Source organism: Danio aesculapii, chromosome 13, assembly GCF_903798145.1.
Source record: "Danio aesculapii chromosome 13, fDanAes4.1, whole genome shotgun sequence".
Lineage (NCBI taxonomy): Eukaryota > Metazoa > Chordata > Actinopteri > Cypriniformes > Danionidae > Danio > Danio aesculapii.
In genome coordinates, this window is record NC_079447.1 from 51,570,149 (window position 1) to 51,594,394 (window position 24,246).

The following is a 24,246-nucleotide window of genomic DNA, read 5'->3' on the forward strand; positions in this document are numbered from 1 at the left end:
CAAATGTTATATATTATATACAGATATATTTCATTATTAACTCTTTAATTTGATTCTAGGCCAGCTCTCCATTTCAACCTTCTGTGACTGCTGAAAAAACAACGGTAAGCCTTTTTTCTTTGTTATTAAATTGATTTTCAATTAGCGTAGAAAACATCCACCTCAGTTTGTGCTGCATTGCTTTGCTCGTTAGATATGGACTGAAGACTTTGTAAAGGAAAGCTAGCAATAATGTTGACTTTTATTCTCAATGAGTCAGCTCAGTAGGTTACATTTTAAAGCCTCGATATGCACTTCTAAGGTTGCTTCCTCTGTGTAAATCATGTTTGAATGGCAGTTTGAATTATGTGGTAGCAATTTGTCACGAAAAAGTGCAAGAATAACAGAAAATGCTAATGAAATAGAAAGGAGAGCATAATGAAAACTGATGAAATTGCAATGAGTCAGAAAATGTCTATACTATCAATCATTTAGTCGATAATTACACTGAAAAAAAAACGATTCTTTGGGTTTACTCATTTTTTTTAAGGTACAGTAAGTGGTTGCAAACAATTTATACGGCTGATTTTTTTAAAAACAAATTAAATTTAGTAATATAAGTCATTTGCAACCACTTACCTAAAAAAATGTAAATTCAACTAATCATTTTTACATTGTACAGTAAATAAAGTACATAAATCTGTCTAATTACAGTTAGCACAAACAGCTCTAATGACAGTTTTGCATACACACATTTTATTAATCTTTCTCAAATCTCTGCAAAAAGCCCTTTGGACCAAAAACTACAATCTTTTGTAAGAATGAGACATCTTTTTCACCTCATCGTTGTGTTTTTAGTTTAAAGACTCTTCGTGTATGTGTCATTTTGATGCTAAATGTGTTTGTAGCTTTGTGTTTAGAGTTTTGAGACTGTGGGATAAAGATTTAGCAAATGTCTGCAAACATTTGGGAATATTGCTATAGTGCTAAATCTCTTTGAACGTTTCAGCAGCTGTGAACAGAGTGTGTTGCCAGATTGTGTCAGAAGCCTGGCTTTGTTATTAAACTGCTCTCCAAAGAGGAAGAGGATTATATTTGGAATATTGTGCCTAATGTGGAGAACAGTGACGTTATTTGAGGAATGTCTGATAAAGAATTTAAAACATATGCAGGAATAGTTGGCATATGTTTTAGTTGGGTTATTCCGCTGTGGCGACCCCTGATAAATAAGTGAATAAGGCGAAGGAAATGAAATGAATGATAGTGCTTATGAATGAACATGTCAGTGTTTATTAATAGATTGCATCAAAAAGAACACGAGTAATCTTTACAAACTATACATCAGTCTACTCAAGCAGCCATTGTAGCTAGTTGTTTTTCAATGGGAAAGCTATAAAGAATGTATTTGCTAAACTTGTGTAAGTTGTACAGAAAACACATTAGATATGGAGTACATATCACCGGAATCACAGTTTATTTTGAAAGGTAAGAGTCCTCAGAACAACATCCCATAGAGCACATTTAGTCCAACGACACAATAGTGTTGAATTATGAATGGTTATTCACTTGTTTGTCATTGTTTCTTCCGGAGACCTATTGTTTACATTGTTTACTATGTTACTTATGCGTGAAAACAATGTCTTTGTAGTAAAAAGCAAGTCGAAAGTCCTGCAACTGAAATATATTCCCTCCAATTTATTTGCAAATCACTGATATCCAAACAGTAGATATATATGACACAGATGAGTCTGGTTTAAATTTATGCAAGTTATTTTATATACATAGAAATCATATTTAATGCATGCAAACTGCCTTCTTTTCAGCTCAAAATACCCTACAAATGATGTTTTCCAACTCTCTGAAAACTGACCCTTTTAGGCTTTGATTCTAATTGTGTCATTGTGGTGACTGTCGCTTTAAATTCAAATGAGGTTGTGCTCTTTTCAAAAGAGGGCGGAGCTGTAAATGCTTGTGTGTCAGCATAGTGGCAGATTCAAAAGCAAGACTGACATCCTATGCTAATGAGGGAGAGATGGTCACTAGTGGGCGGGGTTTTCTCCCTCTGATGACACGTACAAAAGGAGAATGTCAATCAAAGTGTTTCTGAGGACTGTTTTTATCAAGTGTGATTATAACAAATAGAATTATTGAATTGTTACCATTAGAGGCTGGATATATTCACACACTGCTGACACACAACTGTGTTTAAACTCTTTATAAAAGTGATTTATGCATAATAGGTGCCCTTTAATATGAAAAATATCACAATGGTTGGGTTTGTCCACAACCCAGCATTTTTAGAGTGTAGAAGTGGGAGTTATATTGGGAATTATAATGACTATTTCTTGTTTGTCTTAGACAAAACCTGGAGTTATTAGACCAGTCATTATAACATCCAGATTTACAGAAGATCAAGATGAAGAGTTCCATCCAAATCCATTCAAGATCCTTCAAGGGAACAAATCCAATCGCTATCAATACAAGGTACATTTCTTTCAAGAATCAAGTGCATTGATCAATTACTCAGTATCAGACTAACAGCATGGGCTCTATCTTAATGATCTAGGTTCAAACTCTAAAGATCATGGTGCAAAAGGGCATGTCCGAATCCACTTTTGCTATTTTAAGGATGGAAGAATACACTCTGCGCCCTGGCACATGGTCTAACAGGGTTGGGCTTATTCGCTTAATGAGTTCTGGATGTGTTTGAGCATAATGTGCATTAAACCAATCAGAGTCTCATCTCTCATTCCCTTTAAGAGTCAGTTGCGTCGCGCCATGGCGCATTCGCTATTTACATGGCGGACTTTATAAGTGTAAAAACTGAACGCTTCACTAGCGAGAAAACAGTTAAACAGAGCATCTGCAGCATGAGGATAAAGAACGAGCCTCCTCCATTCAGCCTCTTTACTTTCTCTTTACTTTACTTTTACTCATTACTTTACTCCTTTACTTTCGTGGAGTAAGGAAACGGTGGAAACTCACTCCACTGAAGACATCCATTAGCCCACATATTTAATTTAGTTTGTTATAAGCGCAAAGATTTGTCTCAAAACTATTTCTAAATTCAGTTTTAATTTCCAGCAAATTAATAAATGAACAATAATAACGAAGGGTAGTCAAAACACTGAGTTATATCCAAACACACGTCCTGTTCTGATGCCCCATATGGTGATGCAGACGTCTCCAAAACCCCACAGACGGACAAATCTAAACTTGGTTTTATTAAAACAAATATAAATATGCATATAATAAATAATACTGCTAATAATAATAACATTATACAATTGCAAATTGTCATGAAAAAACTGAAAAATCCCCCGAGATGAGGCATGGAGGCAGTGGTGTTTATATTTATGTAGAAAATACAATTTTTGAAACATTTTAATCCTTTAGTGGTTTTCATCTGTAAAGATATTTGTGTGTTGCTGTACATCCTGTGTGTATTAAGCAATGTGTAAGCGATTGGACCTGCACTCTGCGCTGGACTTTAGAGTAGCTTAGTTAGTCAATGGAGCGCCTTAAAACAATGCGCCTTAACACACCTTCTTTTTAGACCAGCACACCCATGAGTAGGCCCACACAGAATCTGCACGCGCAGAATTCCGCAGATTTGTAGCCCATCATTAATTCAGTTTATTTACTTGAGTAAATGTGTGTGAATCTATATTTATTCAGTTTTTAAATTAATTACATTAATATTATTGACTAATATGAAAATGTTCATCTGATTTATGTGCAATACAGTTTGTACAGTAATATTTTCTGTCTTTTAGTAGAGATATTATATGAGAGACTTGCTTTGTTTACCAAATAAAGTGAATCTAATTGGATTTGCATTTTAAACATTAAGTAAAATTTAACAATATATTACTTTTTATTTCACATATTAAGGTTTTAGTTATGAGACTCCCAAAATAATTCAGCAGAAATCCACAGATTTTGCCAAAATTCTCTGCAGAAATAGCAAAAAACGTCCGCAGATTCCGTCTAGCCCTACCCATGAGTCCACAAAGTGGTGCAAATGGATTTGCTATTTAAACAACGTGGTGCAAAACATGAAAATTACTGTTGCTCTGGTCTGAAAATAGCAACAAATCGCACCAAAACACATTTTCGCCTTATTACGCCGGGTGTATAATAGGGCCCCATAAGTCCATTTCATAATGACATATGCTGTAATGATAAGAGATTCACTGAGCAGAAAATGCAATATACTGTATATATGCAACATAGTATGCAATGCTTTTTTTCCCCCAGGTGTCATTATAGATTTTTAAATGCATGTGCTACAGATACTCCAAACAACATAAGTGCAATTTTACACAAATTACCCAGACTCAATGGGTTTATATGGCACACATTAGATAACCGCAGAGCATTCTGCATGCAAATGAAAGGTAATTTTGTTTATGTCAGAACTGATCTGCACCTGCTGTTACTGTCATTCACTGTATTTGTGTACATTTTGTCTGTGTTGTTTTGACATCCAATTGACTAAAGTAATTATGCAAATGAGGTATTAGATTAAACACATTGTGCTAGCGCAGTTTCAGATCTTGTAGGATGAGTGCTGGAGGAAGCAGCAGACAGAGGTGGGCAGAGTATCCAAAATCTATACTCCAGTAGAAGAACAAGTACTTGAGGAAATATGTAGTCAAGTAAAAGTATAAGTAACAATTTAACAAAAGTATAAGTAACATTGGACAATTATGATTACAGCATCCATCCATCCATCCATCCATCCATCCATCCATCCATCTCTCTATCTCTTTGAACATTTGAAATGTATAATCCATCCATTCATCCATCAGAGAATTCGACAAGTATGATCACATTATCCATCCATCCATCCATCCATCCATCCATCCATCCATCCATCCATCCATCCATCCATCCATCCATCCATCCATCCATCCATCCATCCATCCATCCATCCTTCCATTGATCTCTTTATCTCTCTCAATATCTGAAAAGTATGATCCATCCATCCATCCATCCATCCCAGCATTCGACAAGTATGATCACAGCATCCATTCATCCATCCTTCCATCCATCCTTCTATCCACCCATCCATTCACCCATTCATCCATTCATCCATTCATCCATCTCAACATTTGACAAGTATAATCACAGCATCCATCCATCCATCAAACTATTCATCCATACATCCATTTATCCATCCATTTATCCATCCATCCATCCATCCATCCATCTCTTTATCTCTCTCAATATCTGAAAAAGTTTGATCCATCCATCCATCCCAACATTCAACAAGTATGATCACAGCATTCATCCATCTGTCCATCCGTCCGTCCTTCTGTCCGTCAATCTGTCCATCCATCCATCCATCTCAACACTCGACAAGTATAATCACAGCATCTATCCATCCATCCATCCATCCATCCATCCATCAGTCCTTCCGTCCGTCCATCCATCCATCCATCCATCCATCCATCCACCGCACTATCCATCATCCATCCATTTATCCATTCATCCATTTATCTATCAATTCATCCATTAATCTATCAATTTCTTCAACTATCCATCCACTCATTTATCCATCCATTGATCTCTTTATCTCTCAATATATCTCTTTATCTCTCAATATAGTATGATCCATCCATCCATCCATCCATCCATTTGACTAGTATGATCACAGCATCTATCCATCCATCCGTCCGTCTGTCTGTTCGTCCGTCTGTCAGGTCCATCCATCCAACCATCCAATCTCAAGATTCGAAAAGTATTATCACGGCATCCATCCATCCATCGAACTATTCATCCATAAATCCATTTATCCATCCATTTTATCCATCCATCTCTTTATCCAACTAACCATCCACTCATTTATTCATCCATCCATTGATCTCTTTATCTCTCAATATCTGAAAAGTATGATCCATCCATTCATCCATTCATCCATCCATCCATCTCAACATTCGACAAGTATAATCACAGCATCCATCCATTCATCAAACTATTCATCCATACATCCATTTATCCATCCATCCATTTATCCAACTATCCATCCACTCATTCATCCATCCATCCATCCTTCCCCCCCTTTCTCTTTCTCTCTCTCCCTTCTCCTCTGTCTTTCTCTCATCATTCGACAAGTACGATCACAGCGGACATTCAGATCTGTGTTGTTGCTGCCGCTGAGTTCAGTCTCCACAGTTGTAAAACAGCTTCAGTCAATCCATCTGCAGATAAATAATACAGTGCCCAGCCCTTCCATTATATCAACAGAGAGAGAGAGAAAAAGCAAATCAAAAGGCCGCCATTCCATATGTACTTCAAAACCAATGTAAAGTGTCAGCTAAAATGGATTTATTTTCCCCCGGTAGCTTCAATGTGTCCTGCGGGCTCTGATTTATTCCCAGCAGGATCAGGAAAATACTAAATCACCCTATAGGATAAAATCATGCATACAACATAACCATATAGATCCAAAGAGAGACCAAGCACATTATTCATGGAGGAAACACACCACAATATACTGCTTATTACATTTCGTATGGGCATTATTCAAGTCTGGTGTCATTCGTATGTGCAAACGTGAGGTGAAAATATTGATTGGCACATTTTTAAACAGCTTCTCATTTTCCACACTTTAATATACTACAGTATTAGAGTTATTTACTGCTATTTACGGCATCCAATTAAAAAACAGCAGCCTATATCAAACTAATATCGAATAGTGATTAACCCTGAACACCTAAACCCTTTTTAATATTTAGTTTTTTGCAGTAAGTGCTCTTTTAAATTGACATTTTACTCAGTTTGAGCAGAGCTTTGATCATGTGAAATCAAATTAAATATTCCTGATGTATATTTGATTAAATAATATACAGTGGATCCATCAGAGAGACCAAGCACATTATCCATGGAGAAAAAAACACAGCAATACACTGTTTATTACACTCCGTATGGACATTATTCAAGAGTGGAGTCATTCATATGCGCAAATGTGAGGCGAAAATATCGATTGGCACAGTTCTCATTTTGCACACTTTCACATATTACAGTATTACAGTTTTTACTGCTACAAATTAAAGCAGCACCCTATATGAAGTAATATTAAATAGTGATTAACCCTAAAGTATTATCACAGCATCCATCCATCTGAGAAAACTTTGACTTAAAAGTAATGACACCTTAGGAGAAGGGGTTGAGGACTACATGATCTCAATAACAACAGATTTACCTTACTTACAAATAAATAAAGCAACCCAGATGACAAGAATCAACATAATACTGTCACACAAGTAAATACAGGACAGAGGGAAGAACCGAACGAAGGCCCTAAGCACTGTAAATGGCTGAATAGAAACCAAACAAGACACAGGTGAACATAATTAGCCAATGAGTGGCCATGCAATAAATTAACTAAAAGAAATTAACACTGTGAGAGCTTTTTAAACAGCTTCTCATTTTCCACACATTAATATTTTACAGTATTACAGTTATTTACTGCTACAAAGTAAAAAAACAACAGCCGACTGTATAGAAAACTAATATCGAATAGTGATTAACCCTGAACACCTAAACCCTTTTTAATATTTAGTTTTTTGCATTAAGTGCTCTTTTAAATTGACATTTTACTCAGTTTGAGCAGAGCTTTGATCATGTGAAATCAAATTAAATATTCCTGATGTCTTTAGTTTTTGATTAAATAATATACAGTAGATCCATCAGAGAGACCAAGCACATTATCCATGGGGAAAAACACGGCAATACAATACTCATTACACTACGTTTGGACATTATTCAAGAGTGGAGTCATTCATATGCGCAAATGTGAGGCGAAAATATCGATGGGCACATTTTAAAACAGCTTCTCATTTTGTACACTTTAATATACTTGTAATGTGACCGGGGACGCTGACAACATGGAGTGTGGATCCAAACGCAGGGTTTATTAAACAGAATGGTCAGGCAAGCAACGGTCAACACAGGGGCAAACAGATGTATGTAGTCCTAGTCAAATACACAGACAAATGATCAAAGCAGGCAGAAAGCACACAACATAAACAAACAAAACAAAGCGAGCGTCAAAACAAGGCAAGGAAAATGTGTCGTAATGCTCACTATACAGTTTAACAAGACTTCTGTGTGTTTGTGTGCTGACTTTATAGACCATGTAATCAGTTCATGATCAGCTTCAGCTGTGAGTGTTCAATTACAGGACAGAGGGAAGAACCAAACTAAGGCCCTAAGCACTGTAAATGGCTAAATAGAAACCAAACAAGACACAGGTGAACATAATTAGCCAATGAGTAACCATGCAACGAATCAACTAAAAGAAATTAACACTGTGAGAAGTTTTTAAACCACTTCTCATGTTCCACACTTTAATATATTACAGTATTACAGTTATTTATGGCATTCAATTAAAAAAAAGCAGCCTATATAAAACTAATATCTAATATTAATTAACCTTAAACACCTAAACTGTTTTTAATTTCATGAAATGCTCTTGTAGATTGACATTTCACTCTGTTTGAGCAGAGCTTTGATCATGAGAAATGCTAATTAAATATTCCTGATGTATTTTTTTAAATAAATAAATAATATAGGTTTGTAATAAATCCTCTGTTGCGTGAAGTTCTGGTCTGGAGTCAATACGTTGGCCAAAGCTTGTACACTAATGAGTGGACAGACCCCAGAATTGATCACAGGGCTTATGCTGATAAAATTGTGTGCAAAATGTAATTAAAAAGGTGCCATCACTGGATAAAGCGGTGAGAAGAAACTCTTTGGGAGTTCGCATAGTGACTCATGCACTGTAAATACCATCAATATTACATTTAATACAGATTCAATTAATAATTCAAAATACAAACATGAGTTATGTTGACCCCAGTGGGTTTAATGTCAGATGTACACAGCGCTGTAGCCATCTGATCTATAGAGAGGTCATTAGTGCAGAACACTGGCTCAGGGAGATTTTTTTTCTTACTTGTTTTTTTCTCTCATAGGAATAAATAAATAAATAAAAGTCTTGGTTAAAGAATTATAAGCCGTGAGCAGACCCACACCAAATCTGCGCCTACAGAAATCTATAGAAAACGCATTTCTATGGGTATAGATGAACAAAAAAGACTGCTATACAGTTTGTACTGTATGTATTTTTATTTGTGAGTTTGCATGATGTAGCATGATATTTATAGCCATACTAAAAACATCAGACAATGCTTAATTTCTGCCGGATCTTGCCGGAAAACGTCAGATATTCGTGTTTTGCGTTCTGGTATTTATTTTAATGGATCCGGCATTAACTTGTGCGTGGTGAATACCTACGTGTGTGTGTGTGTGTGTGTGTGTGTGAGAGAGAAAGAGAGAGTGAGAGTGTGTGAGTACAAGCGAAGGCTGCGTGGATGACGGTAGTCACTAGTCACCATGCGCAAGTTAAAGCATAAGTTAAATTAAACTATTGGCCCTCAACAATATTTCCAATTCAAATTCTCATTGACTGGTGATTATTTCATGCGCAGTGAGCAGCGAAAAATATAATAATGCCATAGTGGCCTACCTAAATAATATTAGTATTTTCAAAACGGCAAAGAGGCAGACATATTTTATTATTGCATACTTTATTATTATTTTTAAACCATGAGTGAATCTGATAATGAGCCTGATCAAAAGAGATCTTGAGAAGATGAAACTGCGCAAATGGATCAGGATAGCGGGAGACAGAAGCAAAGCGAGTCAAGTCAGCCAGAAAACATGACAGAAGAGCTAACTGTGGGCTCTTCTTGAAGATTAGACTGAGTCATTTAATTATTTGTTTTTCACGTGGCACATGAGAGTGAAGTGAACTGAATAGTGACTGTTTATATGATTAATGTTTGTTGCTATATGCTTTTATTATTCATGACTGACCTATAACATTATATGGCACAAAATAATGAAATACCGTTCAGAAATGTGATGCTCTTTTTTGCGCTATCACCGATTATTGACATCATGTTCCGGGAAAACTGAAATTGTTTGGCGAACGTCGGTCACGGTGGCTTTTATTTTCCGGTTTTGTTCCGGAAATTATTCATTCACATCAGCTAATAGTTGATCTTAATATTGAAAGTAAATTAACTAGCAATAGCATAGCCTAACGTTAGTGAATTTACAATTTACTTCGATTTTATAGCATTTCCTAAAAATAAGTATTTAAGTTGAACCAAGGTAATTTAATTAATCCATGCTCTATAAAAACAATGTTTTAGCTTTGATTGAATATTTCTATTAGATAAATATTTAGATTAATGGGTTTCACAGTGGTGCAGTGCGAAGCACAATCGCCTAACAGCAATAAGGTCGCTGGTTCGAGCCTTGGCTGGGTCAGCTGGCATTTCTGTATGGAGTTTGCATGTTTTCCCCGTGTTCACGTGGGTTTCCTCCGGGTGCTCCGGTATCCCCCACAAGTCCAAAGACATGTGGTACAGGTGAATTGGGTAGGTTAAACTGGCTGTAGTGTATGTGTGTGAGTGATTGTGTATGGAAGTTTCCCAGATATGGGTTGCAGCTGGAAGGGCATCCGCTGCGTGAAACATGCAATCTCCACACAGAAATGCCAACTGGCCCAGCCGGGACTCAAACCAGCGACTTTCTTGCTGTGAGGTGACAGTACTAACCCCTAAGACACCGTGCTGCCCTCACTAAGCACAGTAAATAGCTAAACAGAAACCAAACCAGGCACAGGTGAACATAACTATCCAAAGACTAATGAAGAAATTAACACAGGGAGGAATCACAAGAACCAAAAGAAAACAATTTACTGGTAGTGTTTCTTTTTTTTGGTTAAATTAAATTAAATTAAATTAAATTAAATTAAATTAAATTAAATTAAATTAAATTAAATTAAATTTAATTTAATTTAATTTAATTATTTTCTGTTTGTTCCCTTTATTAATCTGGGGTCGCCACAGCTGAATGAACTGCCAACTTATCCAGCATATGTTTTACACAGTGGATGCCCTTCCAGCTGCAACCCAGCACTGGGAAACTTAATTTTATTTTATTTTATTTATTTTTTATTTTAATTTAATTTAATTTAATTTAATTTAATTTAATTTAATTTAATTTAATTTAATTTAATTTTTATTTATTATTTATTTTATTAATTTTTATTTAATTTAATTAAATTTTATTGAATTTAATTTAATTTAATTTAATTTAATTTAATTTAATTTAATTTAATTTAATTTAATTTAATTTAATTTAATTTAATTTAATTTAATTTAATTTAATTTTATTTTATTTTATTATCTCTCTATGTGCTAAATACTTATAGGCATCTGTGCATTAAATTGAAAGCAGAGGGTTCAGTCATAGGCACTGTGTTTGCTTTGACATTTACTCTTGTAAATCTTGTGAACGCTATCCCATGATGCACTGTGCATGCATTTTCTGTTCACTCCTTATTTACCTTTGGGCTGGAATCATTTGATGAGACGGCGGTGGTCAGAAAACAAAACTCAGATCATTTAAGCTTTCCGGTAATGACCAGATGGACGTCTCCTTTCCAAGACGCAAGCTTTTAGAAGCTATCTATGCCTGTGTTTTGACAACTTAAACACTGCATTTATCTTTGAACTGGCTTTTTATACAATCGCGGGCAGCAAAAGTCATCAGGATTTGTCAAACATGAGATGTATTTATTTCACTCGCTGACGTGTGAATTTCTGCAGATTCTCCTTAATGTTTCAAAACTTCACTTGACATTCATGGCTCATTTAAACTCTAGTGAAAGTGCAGGTTTATCTGTTATCAGAGTCTCTCAATGACAATGCTATTGAGCAGTCCAAAATGCCTCATTTTGAGTGCTTCTGAATGCTCTTGGTGGAATTAATCTTACTTTTTGCCTACAGTTGGACAAAGTTATTAGCATATGCCTGTGAATTTTGAATTCTTTTTCAAATATCCTCCAATAGCTGTATTTTTAAACATAATATTTTTAGTTTCTAATAATGAATTTCTTTTGCCTTTGCTATGATGACTGTACATAATATTTGCAACACAGGCTCATTGTGGATATGTACTCCTGTCTACATTTCCGGAGAGCACAAATTATGTAGCCAGAGGTACGTTTGGCTGCATTTCGTCTTTAAAATGAATGTTACGGGGCAGGTATGAGGCCGCCAACAGCTTTAGTTGATTTTCGTGACAATGGGTTTGAGTCCGGTGAAAAACGGTTCCAGAAACCAGGTAAAACAAAAGCCAAAAAATAAATAAATAAATAACAACAGGCTGAAAATGTGGTGAAATCACATGGTCGCAACAGCTTTTTTTTTCTTTCTAGGTTGCTTTTAAAAACCGATTAAAAATCAATAAGGTTTAGGGAAGGGGGTGGACGGGTCAGTCGACAGCAAGCTGGCCCAGTCGGCTGAAGTATATTCCATCTTCTGGTGGATTTATACAAGAAGACGACGTGTGAGGGAAATTTGTGATCATCAAAAAAAAAAAAAAAGCATACACAGCGGCCTCTGGTGGATTTGCAAAAATAAAACTGCGAGCAGATGTACCTCCAGTTATGTATATCGTACTCTAAGTAAGAATTGAAAGGCTCCAATTTATCTTTAGTTAATAATATTGTTAAATATGCAGTGCATTGCTTATTTCTGTTTGGTATGCATAATGCTGTCAGACAAAAAATAACTTTATAATTAAGAATTAATTGTACTAAATTAAAATAAATCATTTAAAACTAATTTAGGTTTAATTAAAAGTGGAGTCAAATTAAAACCAAATCATTTTGAACTTCATACATTTGTAGTCCTATCTACAAATGCACCAAGTTTAATGTACATAAATAAGTACGTTTTTGGAGACCTAATTAGAGACCCCTTTACTTTTAAGTGCATACTACTAATGCACCAAAAGTTCAATAAAATTCAACATGACTCCCATTTTGGGAGACTCCATTACTCAAATAAACTGAGGGATTGAGTTTACTCAATCAGACGAGTTCAATGAATTTATTAGAATTTACTGTAAATATTAAATAAATAAATATTTATTGTATTTATTTATCCAAGTTTTAGAAAAACAAACAATAACTTGACTTCTAGATGATCATTTGGTATCAGAAGTGTCTTAAATAAAAGGTAAAGACCTCTAGATTACACCTATTTTACCAAAATAAAATATAATCATGCCTTGATTTTGAATGATTTAATTAGGACAGTAAGGTCTGACTTTGCTTAGACAAAAGTCTCGTCACTTAACAGAAATAACATCCAGTATAGAATATAAAGTCATGGTGAAAGAAAGAAAAAAGAAAGCCTTCTTGCAGGACTCCCAGAGTTCATCAAGATTCTGTGTGTTCATATTCAATGCCTCCTCCTTCATTTTACCCCAGACATGCGCAATAATGTTCATGTTTGGTGACTGGGCTGGCCAATCCTGGAGCACCTTGACCTTCTTTGTGTTCAGGAGCTTTGATGTGGAGGCTGAAGTATGAGAAGGAGCGCTATCCTGCTGGAGAATTCACCCTCTCCTGTGGTTTGTAATGTAATGGGCAGCACAAATGTCTTGATACCTCAGGCTGTTGATGTTGATCATCCACTCTGCAGATCTCTCGCACACCCCATACTGAATGTAACCCCAACCATGAGTTTTCCTTCACCAAACTTGACTGATTTCAGTGAGAATCTTGAGTCCATGCTGGTTCCAGTAGGTCTTCTGCAGTATTGGTGATGATTGGGATGCAGATCAACAGATGATTCAGCAGAGAAATCCACCTTCTGCCACTTTTCCAAATGATTAACTAGAAGTTAAGTGATTATTTGTTGCTCTTACAACTGAGACAGGTGAGAAGACTTTTGTCAGGAAGTGTATAAATGCAGATGACGTATAAAGAGAAACTCTGCTGAACTCGTAACTCGCTGTTTGGGCTGCAGCAATACAATTCACAACATTAATTCTCTCTTTCTGTCAAACATAAAAAACACCGAAGGCTTTTCTTGTCATTGTGGTTTATTTTGTGTATATTTGATCGTGTTTACAGAAGAGAGCTGCAACAATAGAAGCATGACATTAAATGTATAAATATATTTAAAACAGTTGTTTGCATATGTATTTAAGCCGTCAATGTGACAGCATAACTAGACAAGCTGTGTATATGTGTGTGTGTGATGTTGACCGCTGTTAATTTAGGCATGTCGCTGTACTTCATTTGCATTTATAGACTGACATTTGCAAATGAATAACAGCATGCATGAGTTTGGTTTCAGCTTTTCTCTCACACTTGTTGTTATTCCTCCCTGATCAGACTCACAGTCAAATGTCAGGTCCATTCATGCAGAATAAACGATACACAAGACTTGAATAAAAACAAAAACTGTTCAGTTAGATGCTACAGATCCAGATGTACTGTTGATTTAAAGAGTTCACACTTAGCTCACGATTTATACATAGCTTGTTTGGTGTGCTGTCCCGGGAGAGAGCCCTGAGCTCAAGGTATCCTCGAGCCCAGGGCTCCCTCCTTTCACAGGGCGAGGGGAGACTGAGCTCAGGTCGATCTGAAACTCCCCCGCTGCTGAGGCCAAGGTGAACTTCCTGAGGGTAAGACATTATAAAAAAGATTTAGGCTTATTTTATCTATAATATAGAGCACATTTGAATGATGGGAGGAAACCGGGGAACCCGGGGGAAACCCACGCGGACACGGGGAGAACATGCAAACTCCGCACAGGAACACCAGATGGCCCAGTGAAGACCCAACGCCATTGGTATTCTTGCTGTGAGGCACCAGTGCTAGTCACTGAGCCACCGTGCCGCCCATTCTGGATAAAGGTGGTAGGAGGAGGGTTTCTTCCAGACGAAGATTGTAGAGAGGAAATGAGGATATATATAGTGACTTGGGATCCTTTGATTGGAGGATCATGATTAGCCAATGAGGACCAGCTGGGTCAATCATGAGCACATGCTCCTCTCGAAATTAGTTTAAAATTTAAACTTCACTTAAAGTTTGTAATCTTACTGCCTTATAGGGATAGCTCACCCAAAAATGAGACCATGTTAATTTACTAACCTACAGGTTATTTAAGATGTAGGCGACTTTTTTTCTTCAGTAGAACATTAAAGAAGATTTTATGAATCACCAAGCACCATAAATTCAGCTCTAAATCTTCTTTAAATCAGTAAATTAACTTTCCTTTTTAAAGTTTATATGTTGTTTGCGGTTTTGTAGTCTCCAAATTCAAGTTCATTTCATAAAATGTAGTATGGCAAGTGCCGTTGTGACAGCTTACCCCACAAAGACGAATAATAGAAACACGCTGTCCCTTTATGTTTATGTACTGTATGTTTTATCTTATGAAGAGGAACTATAATATGTATAAATGATAGTAAAAATACATCTGTTGGCATTTTTATTTTCGCAGATATTTGAGTGATCATAATACTTTGCATATTATATGTAAACCTGTAAAAGTATGTGCCTTTGTAAGACACAGCACAATCTCTTTGACAAAAATAAAACTTCATTTCATTTTCTTTTCGGCTTAGTCTCTTTATTAATTAGGGGTCACCACAGCGGAATGAACCGCCAACTTGTTTGGCATATGTTTTACGCATACCCTTCCAGCTGCAACCCAGTACTGAGAAACACCCATACACTCTCATTCACATGCATACACTGAGGACAATTTAGCTTATCCAATTCACCTGTACCACATGTGTTTGGACTTGTGGGGGAAACCGGAGCACCCGGAGGAGACCCAAAACATTGCGGGGGAAAATGCAAACTCCACAGATATGGCAACTGACCCAGCCGAGACTCGAACCAGCAACCTTCTTGCTGTGAGGTGATCATGCTACCCACGATCGCATTACCCAATAATATTTGTTTATTAATTCATTTTAATGATGATTTTGATTGTGGGTAAGATTGAAACATTTATTTTTAATCTGATTCACTCAAACTATATATATATATATATATATATATATATATATATATATATATATATATATATATATATATATATTAAACTATTTATTTAAAATGAGTTGAATCAACACAATTATTGTGTTATTTTGGGACAACTTAACTGTTTTATGTTCAATCCACTTAAATTGGTAAAAAAAACAATTAAGTTATCTAATTTGCGTTGAGGGCGTCACGGTAGTGCAGTGGGTAGCACAATCGCCTCACAGCAAGAAGGTTGCTAGTTTGAGCCTCGGCTGGGTCAGTTAGCATTTCGTGCATGTTCTCCACATGTTCGTGTGAGTTTCCTCCGGGTGCTCTGTTTTCCCCCACAAGTCCAAAGACATGCGGTACAGGTGAATTGGGTAAGCTAAAATTGTCCGTAGTGCATGAGTGTGAATGAGAGTGTATGGATGTTTCCTAGTGATGGGTTGCAGCTGGAAGGGCATCCGCTGGGTAAAACATGTGCTGGATAAGCTGGTGGTTCATTCTGCTGTGGCGACCCCAGATTAATAAAGGGACTAAGCCGAAAAGAAAATGAATGAATTTGTGTTGGGACAACATGAAGGAATCAACCCAGTCTCATTCTGAAAACGTATATACATTTCTCCCAGGAGATAAATTTTTTTCTCTCGCGAGTGCCAACTGTGTAAATCCACCAGAGGGCGCCTCAACTGACTCACTGACCAATCGACCGCTATTGCTGCCCACCCCCTTCCCTAAACCCAACCGATAGTGTTTTCAAAAGGAATCCAGAAAAAGAAAAGCCCTCGTTTTCAGATTTGACCACATTCTCACCCTGTTATTAAAGCCCTGCTCACACTGTGAGAGTTCAGCATTGATTTTGTCATCTGAGACAAATTTGGGAAATCCTAAAAGATTTCTGAAATCCTCGGCTAAAATCTGTGATCTTTCATCGTTGTTCACATGTTCACAGACATTCGCTTAATGCCCGTTGTGTTCAGGTTTTTCCTCAGATGAAAGGCTGGCAGTTACAGAAGATTCAGACACTTTCCTGCAGCGTGACAACAGCTGCGATGAGCGTCAATCCAAGAACCAATAGGAGCTCTGAATCTGATGACGCAATTCAAATGTTTGTTTTTTTCTTCCTGGTTTAATTATTGAGACACACCGTGTGCAAAATGGCCGCTACAGATTGTTTACGTTTACTGTGAGGAATCAGTTCAGAATCCGGGATAGTGAAAGTGTCACGGGTGGATGACGACAAACTCCGGGGGAGTTTTCTTACGTGTTTGGCATGTGTTTTCTTGACGTTCAGTCTGAAATGATGACAGCTGAGCTCTTACTGTGTGACATGGGAGCCATGTTCATGCAGTCTGACATGCTACAATCGTTCAGGATTATAAAAACTCCCACAGTGTGAGCTGGCGTTTACTTGTTTATTTTATGTTTTCAAGTCGGCTGACGTACACGGGGAGCCACTGAACAAACTGGTAACAGCGGGAAAGCTGTCCATACGGAGGTAAGCGGTCAGCTGGTAGCGCGAAATGGAAAGGCATCATACCGCCCTGTAGCGTTCGTTTTACAGACGAAAAAACGAACCTCTGGCTACATAATTCACGCTCTCCAGAAATGTATATAGGGCTACGTTTTCACAATGCCTCTATGTTGGAAGGAATTGTGTGGAACCCAGCATTTTTTTTTACAGCATGTGCATTATTTATAAACGTCTTATGTCTATAAATGTAGAGCTAATCCTTAACATATGATGAACTATTTATCCTTAATGACAGATTCATATTGTGCAGTTATTATAAGCTGTTAACCTACATGTTCAGTATTTGTGCATCGTTTTGGGCATGGTAATCACACACAGTTAAATCAGATGCCATGACAGCCTTATTTCCTATTATTAATGACAGTCATCTCCCGTTTCAGTGACATTTGACATGCATAAAACTGCCTTCGTGCTATTTATCTCTAAGGCATTGCAAAAGATGTCTTGATGATTTGAGTCTTTATGATGACATCGCCGCTCGCACAAAGCCGTCTTTATGGCGCAGACAGAGAAATCAATATGTAATTGTGTCATGAAAAGCTCGACGCTTGAGCCCCCCCATTTGAGCAGAAATCTGTGTTCAGCTCTGTGATCTCGTTATATATAATTGATGTCTTGGATGACATGTGACATCGGGGACTTTAATAAACAGCAGGTGAATTGGCAGCATTAATGAGTGATAAGATGGGCAGGCACGGATAAGTGGGATTTATTGCTATTAGATTGCTGAAAACCCCTCGCTCTGTTTAAATAGAGTAGACTGAAATGTCAAAGAAACTTGAACCTGAAAACCTAACAGCCAATATGCGCTGTTAATAAACCATCAACTTAGATTTTAGCTCAATAAGCTACTAATTTGCTGCTAATTAATAGTTATTAATGTAGCAGTTAAGTCTTTTATGATTGGTGTTTGCTGGTGCAAGGGCGGAGTCGACCTGTCACTCACATGACATCCAGTTATGTACATTTTTTTGCACTTTTTTTAGGCAGGACATTAGTATGTAATAATTCACACCATTTAAGATACAGTTCTCACTATTAATAAATTATCAATAATGATTTTAGCTCAATAAAGTACTAATTTGCTGCTAATTATTAGTTAATAAGGCAGTAGTTGGGTCTTTTCTGATTGATGTTTTCTGGTGCAAGGGGGCGGAGTCATCCTGACTCTCACATGACATCCAGTTATGTACTTTTTTTGCACTATTTTTTTTAGGTGGGACTTTTAGTAAGTAATAATTTACACCATTTAAGATACAGTTCTCACTATTAATAAACTATCAATAATGATTTTAGCTCAATAAAGTACTAATTTGCTGCTAATGAATATTTATTAGGGTAGCACTCAGGTCTTTTCTGATTGGTGTTTAATGTATGGTGCATGGAGGAGTCAACATGTTACTCACATTGACATCCAGTTGTGTAAATTTTTGGGGTAACACTTTATTAAGTAACAATTCACACCATTTAAGATACAAATTGCGCTATTAACAAACCATCAACTTAGATTTTAGCTCAATAAACTACTAATTTGCTGCTAATTAATAGTTAATAAGGCTACAGTTGGGTCTATTCTGATTGATGTTTACTGGTGCAAGGGGGCGGAGTCAACCTGACAATCACCTGACATCCAGTTATGTACATTCACATGACATCCAGTTGTGTAAATTTTTGGGGTAACACTTTATTAAGTAACAATTCACACCAGTGAAGATACAATTCTCACTGTTAATAAACCCTCAGCTTAGACTTTTAGCTCAATAATACTAATTTGCTGTTAATTAATAGTTAATAAGGTAGCACTCAGGCCTTTTCTGATTGGTGTTTACTGGTTCATGGGTGGAGTCAACATGTCAAATGACATCCAATTAGGTACATTTTTTAGTAACACTTTAGTCTGCCTATTATTAAGATATTAAATGTTTAATAGCACTTAAAAAGTACAATCTTAGGGTGCTTTCACACCTGTAGTACATTTCTTTTGTTGTGGACCAAGGTTAAAAATGACACATTGCAGCATTTTTCAGACATTTTGGTTCTGTTTCACAACAGACTGACTGCTCTGAACCAAACCAGTTAAAACGGACGTAACAACAACATCTACATTAGTTGTTGGCAAGACGAACTGCATTTTGATTGGTCAGAATTAATGCAGGGAACCTGACTTGTGCAACACACTGAAGTAAATAAAGAGAGGAATAAAATACATAGAGAAAAATATGCATTTTTAAACGAAAACGTATTAGTGTGGGCATGGCCTCATTATCTCAAAACTGCTCAAGATGTAGACTGATCCTTATAATTCCAAGGTGGCAATTTTTCCCTCTCTAATATATATCACAGTATGGAAAAGATGATTGGAACTTCTGTTTCATGCAGACTTTAATCATATCATACACTCTCAGAAATAGGTGCAAAATCTGTCTCTGGTACCTTTACAAAAGGTAAATTTTTTTGTTCCTAACAAGTCCTTAAAGGTACATATTAATAACCTAAAAAGTTCAAATCTGTACATCATAGTACCTTAAAAAAGTACAAAACATTTGTATCTTTATTTCTGAGAGTGTATCAAGATTTCAGGTGAATATATATATATATACACACACACACACATACAGTTGAAGTCAGAATTATTAGCCCCCCTTTGATTTTTTCTTCTTTATGAAATATTTCCCAAATGATGTTTAACAGAGCAAGGAAATTTCACAGTATGTCTGATAATATTTTTTCCTCTGGAGAAAGTCTTATTTGTTTTATTTTGGCTAGAATAAAAGCAGTTTTAATTTTTTTTTTAAATCCATTTAAAGGTCAAAATTATTAGCCCATTTAAGCAATTTTTTTTCTTCGATAGTCTACAGAACAAACCATCATTATACAATAACTTGCCTAGTAACCCTAACCTGCCTAGTTAACCTAATTAACCTAGTTAAGCCTTTAAATGTCACTTTAAGCTGTATAGAAGTGTATTAAAGAATATCTAGTCTAATATGTGCTGTCATCATGAAAAAGATAAAATAAATCAGTTATTAGAGATGAGTTATTAAACTATTATGTTTATAAATGTGTTGAAAAAAAATCATCTCTCTGTTAAGCAGAAATTGGGGAAAAAAATAAACAGAGGGGCTAATAATTCAGGGGGGGTAATAATTCTGACTCCAACTGTATATATATATATATATATATATATATATATATATATATATATATATATATATATATATATATATATATATATATATATATATATATATATATATATATATATATATACTGTAAAAAACAAAGTTGACTCAACTCAAAATTGTAAGGCAACTTGCTGCAGAGCTTTTTTGAGTTGACTCAACTTTGAACCCAATTACTGCACTTGACTCGATTTAAGTTGAGTAAATTAAAAAATGTCCTGAAGCTGGTTGCTTTAAAATTTTAAGTTGAGTCAGCTTTTTTGTGTTAGCCCTATATTTTCACTCCAGATTTCTGTTTAATGAGAAATAAATAAATAAATTGCAACACATTATTTAACATAATAGTTTTAGGTTAGGTTAAAGTTATGTTGATTAAGCAAGCTATTGTATAACAGTGGTTTATTCTGGAGACAATCCAAAACTAATATTGCTTAAGGGGGCTAATAATAGTGACCTTAAAATGGTTATAAAAAAATAAAAACAGCTTTTATTCTAGCCGAAATAAAACAAATAAGACTTTCTCCAGAAGAAAAAATATTATAGGAAATACTGTAAAATTTCCTGAATCTGTTCAACATCACTTGGGAAATATTTGAAAAAGAAAACATTTTCACAAAAGGGTGAATAATTCTGACTACAACTGTATATTTTTTCTGCATTTTCTTTACTATTTCCCTCACAGCCGCTGGACTTCTGACAAGATGTATTTATTTCCTTTAAGTGATTCTCTCTCACTCTGCTACTCTGACTCGGTGTCGTGTAAAAGACAGATTTAGTCTTTATTTGAGGTCCAGATCATTGATTTTCTTTCCATCATGGAGCAGTGATGAATGTGCTGCTGTTGATGTTCTCAGAGAGCGAGGGATCGAGTGTGAAGAAGTGTTTCTCAGATTGTCTGTAGCTGATTAAGTGTTTGTGGATAGTGATAAAGAGCCGCTCTCACTGTCGCTCTCCATCCGCACCGATGTATGCTTACTTATGAAGGTGTAGAGGGAAAGGTTTCTTTGTGTGCGAGTGTGCTTCTGATCAATTCGTTCATTTTCAGAAAGAGGAGTTCTGTCATTTATTATTTAGACAATTAAATTCAAACTCAAGCATTGCTCACATGATTAATCCAACAAAGGGAGAACATGCAAACTCCACACAGAAACACCAACTGACTCAGTCGAGGCTCGAACCAGCAACCTTCTTGCTGTGAGACGATGGTGCTACCCACTGCGCCACCGTGCAGCCCTATAAAGCGAAATGTACCTCAAAGTTAAAAGTGCGCTTCACTTCAAGGAAGTTTTGTTATCTTGTATGCGACTCCTTAATAAACGCAGCTTATAGCTCTGCAGTATCATTACATCCTTATATCCGCACACTGCTGCCTGTGTTTAAACCAAGTGGCAACCTCCCGCTCTCCCTCAGGAGGCCAATACGGAAGTAACTGAAACTGCAATTCATCAAAATTCCTCTAGTCCTGGCTCCATAATAGAGCAAATTGCAATTGAGCCCACTGTTAGAATGACCAACTTTACAGCAGAAAAAAAGGTGTTTACAGCCTGGTACAAAGAACCATTTTGGTTCATATAGCTATTATTACCCTCCATGACAACTGTCAGGGGGTGAATTTTTTTATAACTCATCCATTTCCTTTATATAAGGTTATATTAAGTTTGCATAATTAAGGGCGTGGCCACTTGAGTGACAGCTAGGTCTCGCTGGTCGCCGTCACTTCACCTCAGCTGAATCCGGCAGATTAGCCACTGATCTCGGCATATTCATCGTATTTTTGTGTTGTTTTATGTGGCTTTACACAGTCAGCTGCCTTTTGGACTAATTTCTTACAATTATCAGATGATATGGGATGCGGTGTGCATTTAATTGTGCTCACAAACCATTCACGTGGCCTCCGTTTCCCATGTGAGTAAAGTTATATACTTGTATACCATCTCTATAAATGTATTTGTTTTATTTAAGATCATTTATCATTAATATTTTTCTTTAGACCCGTAAAGCACTCCAGAATGTGACAGATTGATTAGCTGTAGGCTCTAGAACAGTCATTTGAAGCGTTGTCATACAGTGTTGTGCTGGATTTTATCAGTAGTCTTGCATTTACTAACACACACACACATCTGAAGTGTTTGGAAGTAATTCGCGTTTACCTCCTGTAGAAAAACATCATAAGAACAATGTTTAGTGGCTCAATGTATTACTACAGTGTTTTTAAAAGTCTAAACACTTTATTGATATAGTGTACAGCCAAGCACATGTGGTCAGAACACAAACGAGTCGCAGGTAATAAAGTATCAAGCGTTTCTCCCAAAGTAAAGTCTGTCTGCCAGGTCTAAGCAAAGTGCCAGCAGGCGTCTGTAGCTCCGCTCACTCTCCGCCTCTTTGCCCTTGTTTGGTATCCCGCCGTGGGTGCGATGACGCGCGAACAAAATGGCGACGGTTGGCCGCGCCTACTTGTGGCTTCTTTTGAGCTCTTCAGAAACCTATGGGTGACGTCACGGATACTCCGTCCATATATTTTACAGTCTATGGTTTAAACCCCTAATAAAAGTCATTTTTGCATAATAGGTCCCTTTTAAAATCAAAATCAAGTCAATCTTTGGGCTTTTAAATGACTTTTTTTTATTTGCTTTGTTGTGATTGTGGGTCGAAATATGAGCGTTGAGTGATTTGTTGATGCACTTTGCACTGACCGCTTGTCTGCTGTCTCATTAGTAACCCGATCATGTGTTTTCAGTTCGTCAGCGGTGGTCTCTGCGCTGAATCTCCAGCAGATGCTCCAGCAGATTCCGACCCACAGCCTTCAGAAAGACAAGAAGACTACAAGAGCCAGCTGGTGTCCACTCAAGATGTTCCCTCAGCAGTCAACACTCACGAGACACACATATGAAGACCACTCTAACCGTGGCGACACAAGAAATTGGCTCACAGCACTTGAAAACATTCATTCCGCAATTAAAAAGTGAATTTGATCTAATTGGATGAATAGTACATTGATTTTTGCAAATAAGATCATACCTTTCTCTATACGATATACTGAAAAAAATAATTGGATTTACTTAATTTTTTAAGGTAAGTGCTTGCAAACAATTTATAGTGGCTGAATTTAAACAAACAAATGAAAAGTAGTCATAAGTTTCGCTTAATTTCTTTGTTTGAATTCAGCCCATTGCTTTCAAACACTTACTGTACCTTCATTTGTTTTTCAGTACAATTAAAAAGAGATTTTTATCAAATTGGGTGAATAGTGAATTGATTTATGCATTTATCTTTAAAGGTGCTGTATGTAAGTTTGACTCTTCTAAAGCATTAAAACACCATGATATGTTTGCAGATATTTCTGAAACATGCTCAGTGAACATTTATCTGAAAAACAATGCTGAAGTCAGATATTCTGCTTTGAAAATGTGTTTTCAGTGACAGAACTCTGTCTTTGTTTTGGTCATTTTAACCCGCCCACTGCTAGTTTAGCCAATTATATTTCAGCACCCCGGGTTGCCTTGATGGAAAACAGCGTATTTCATTCATTCATTCAGGAAGGCTCTGAAAGCATGCGTCCGTGACTGAAATGCGACCTACGGTGGACAGTAGCAGACTCCGAAATGAGACAGATTCAGTTCCACATGAGGTTA

The 24,246-nt window shown here is 36.4% G+C and overlaps 1 protein-coding gene across 7 annotated transcripts in view; it reads left to right on the forward strand.

Annotated features, from left to right (window-relative positions):
• mlip (muscular LMNA-interacting protein) overlaps window positions 1–23,591 on the forward strand; it is a 76,966-nt gene extending 53,375 nt beyond the window's left edge. For 5 of the 7 annotated variants that reach the window (XM_056471381.1, XM_056471383.1, XM_056471384.1 and 2 more), the window contains 3 exons: window positions 60–104; window positions 2,338–2,463; window positions 23,352–23,591. In XM_056471381.1, the coding sequence (XP_056327356.1) occupies window positions 60–104; window positions 2,338–2,463; window positions 23,352–23,504 (324 nt within the window). In that variant the 3' untranslated portion in view covers window positions 23,505–23,591. Of the gene's footprint in view, window positions 105–2,337; window positions 2,464–23,351 lie in introns of those variants that run through there. The other 2 variants (XM_056471382.1, XM_056471387.1) reach the window with 2 other exon arrangements.
• Window positions 23,592–24,246: the final 655 nt, after the last annotated feature.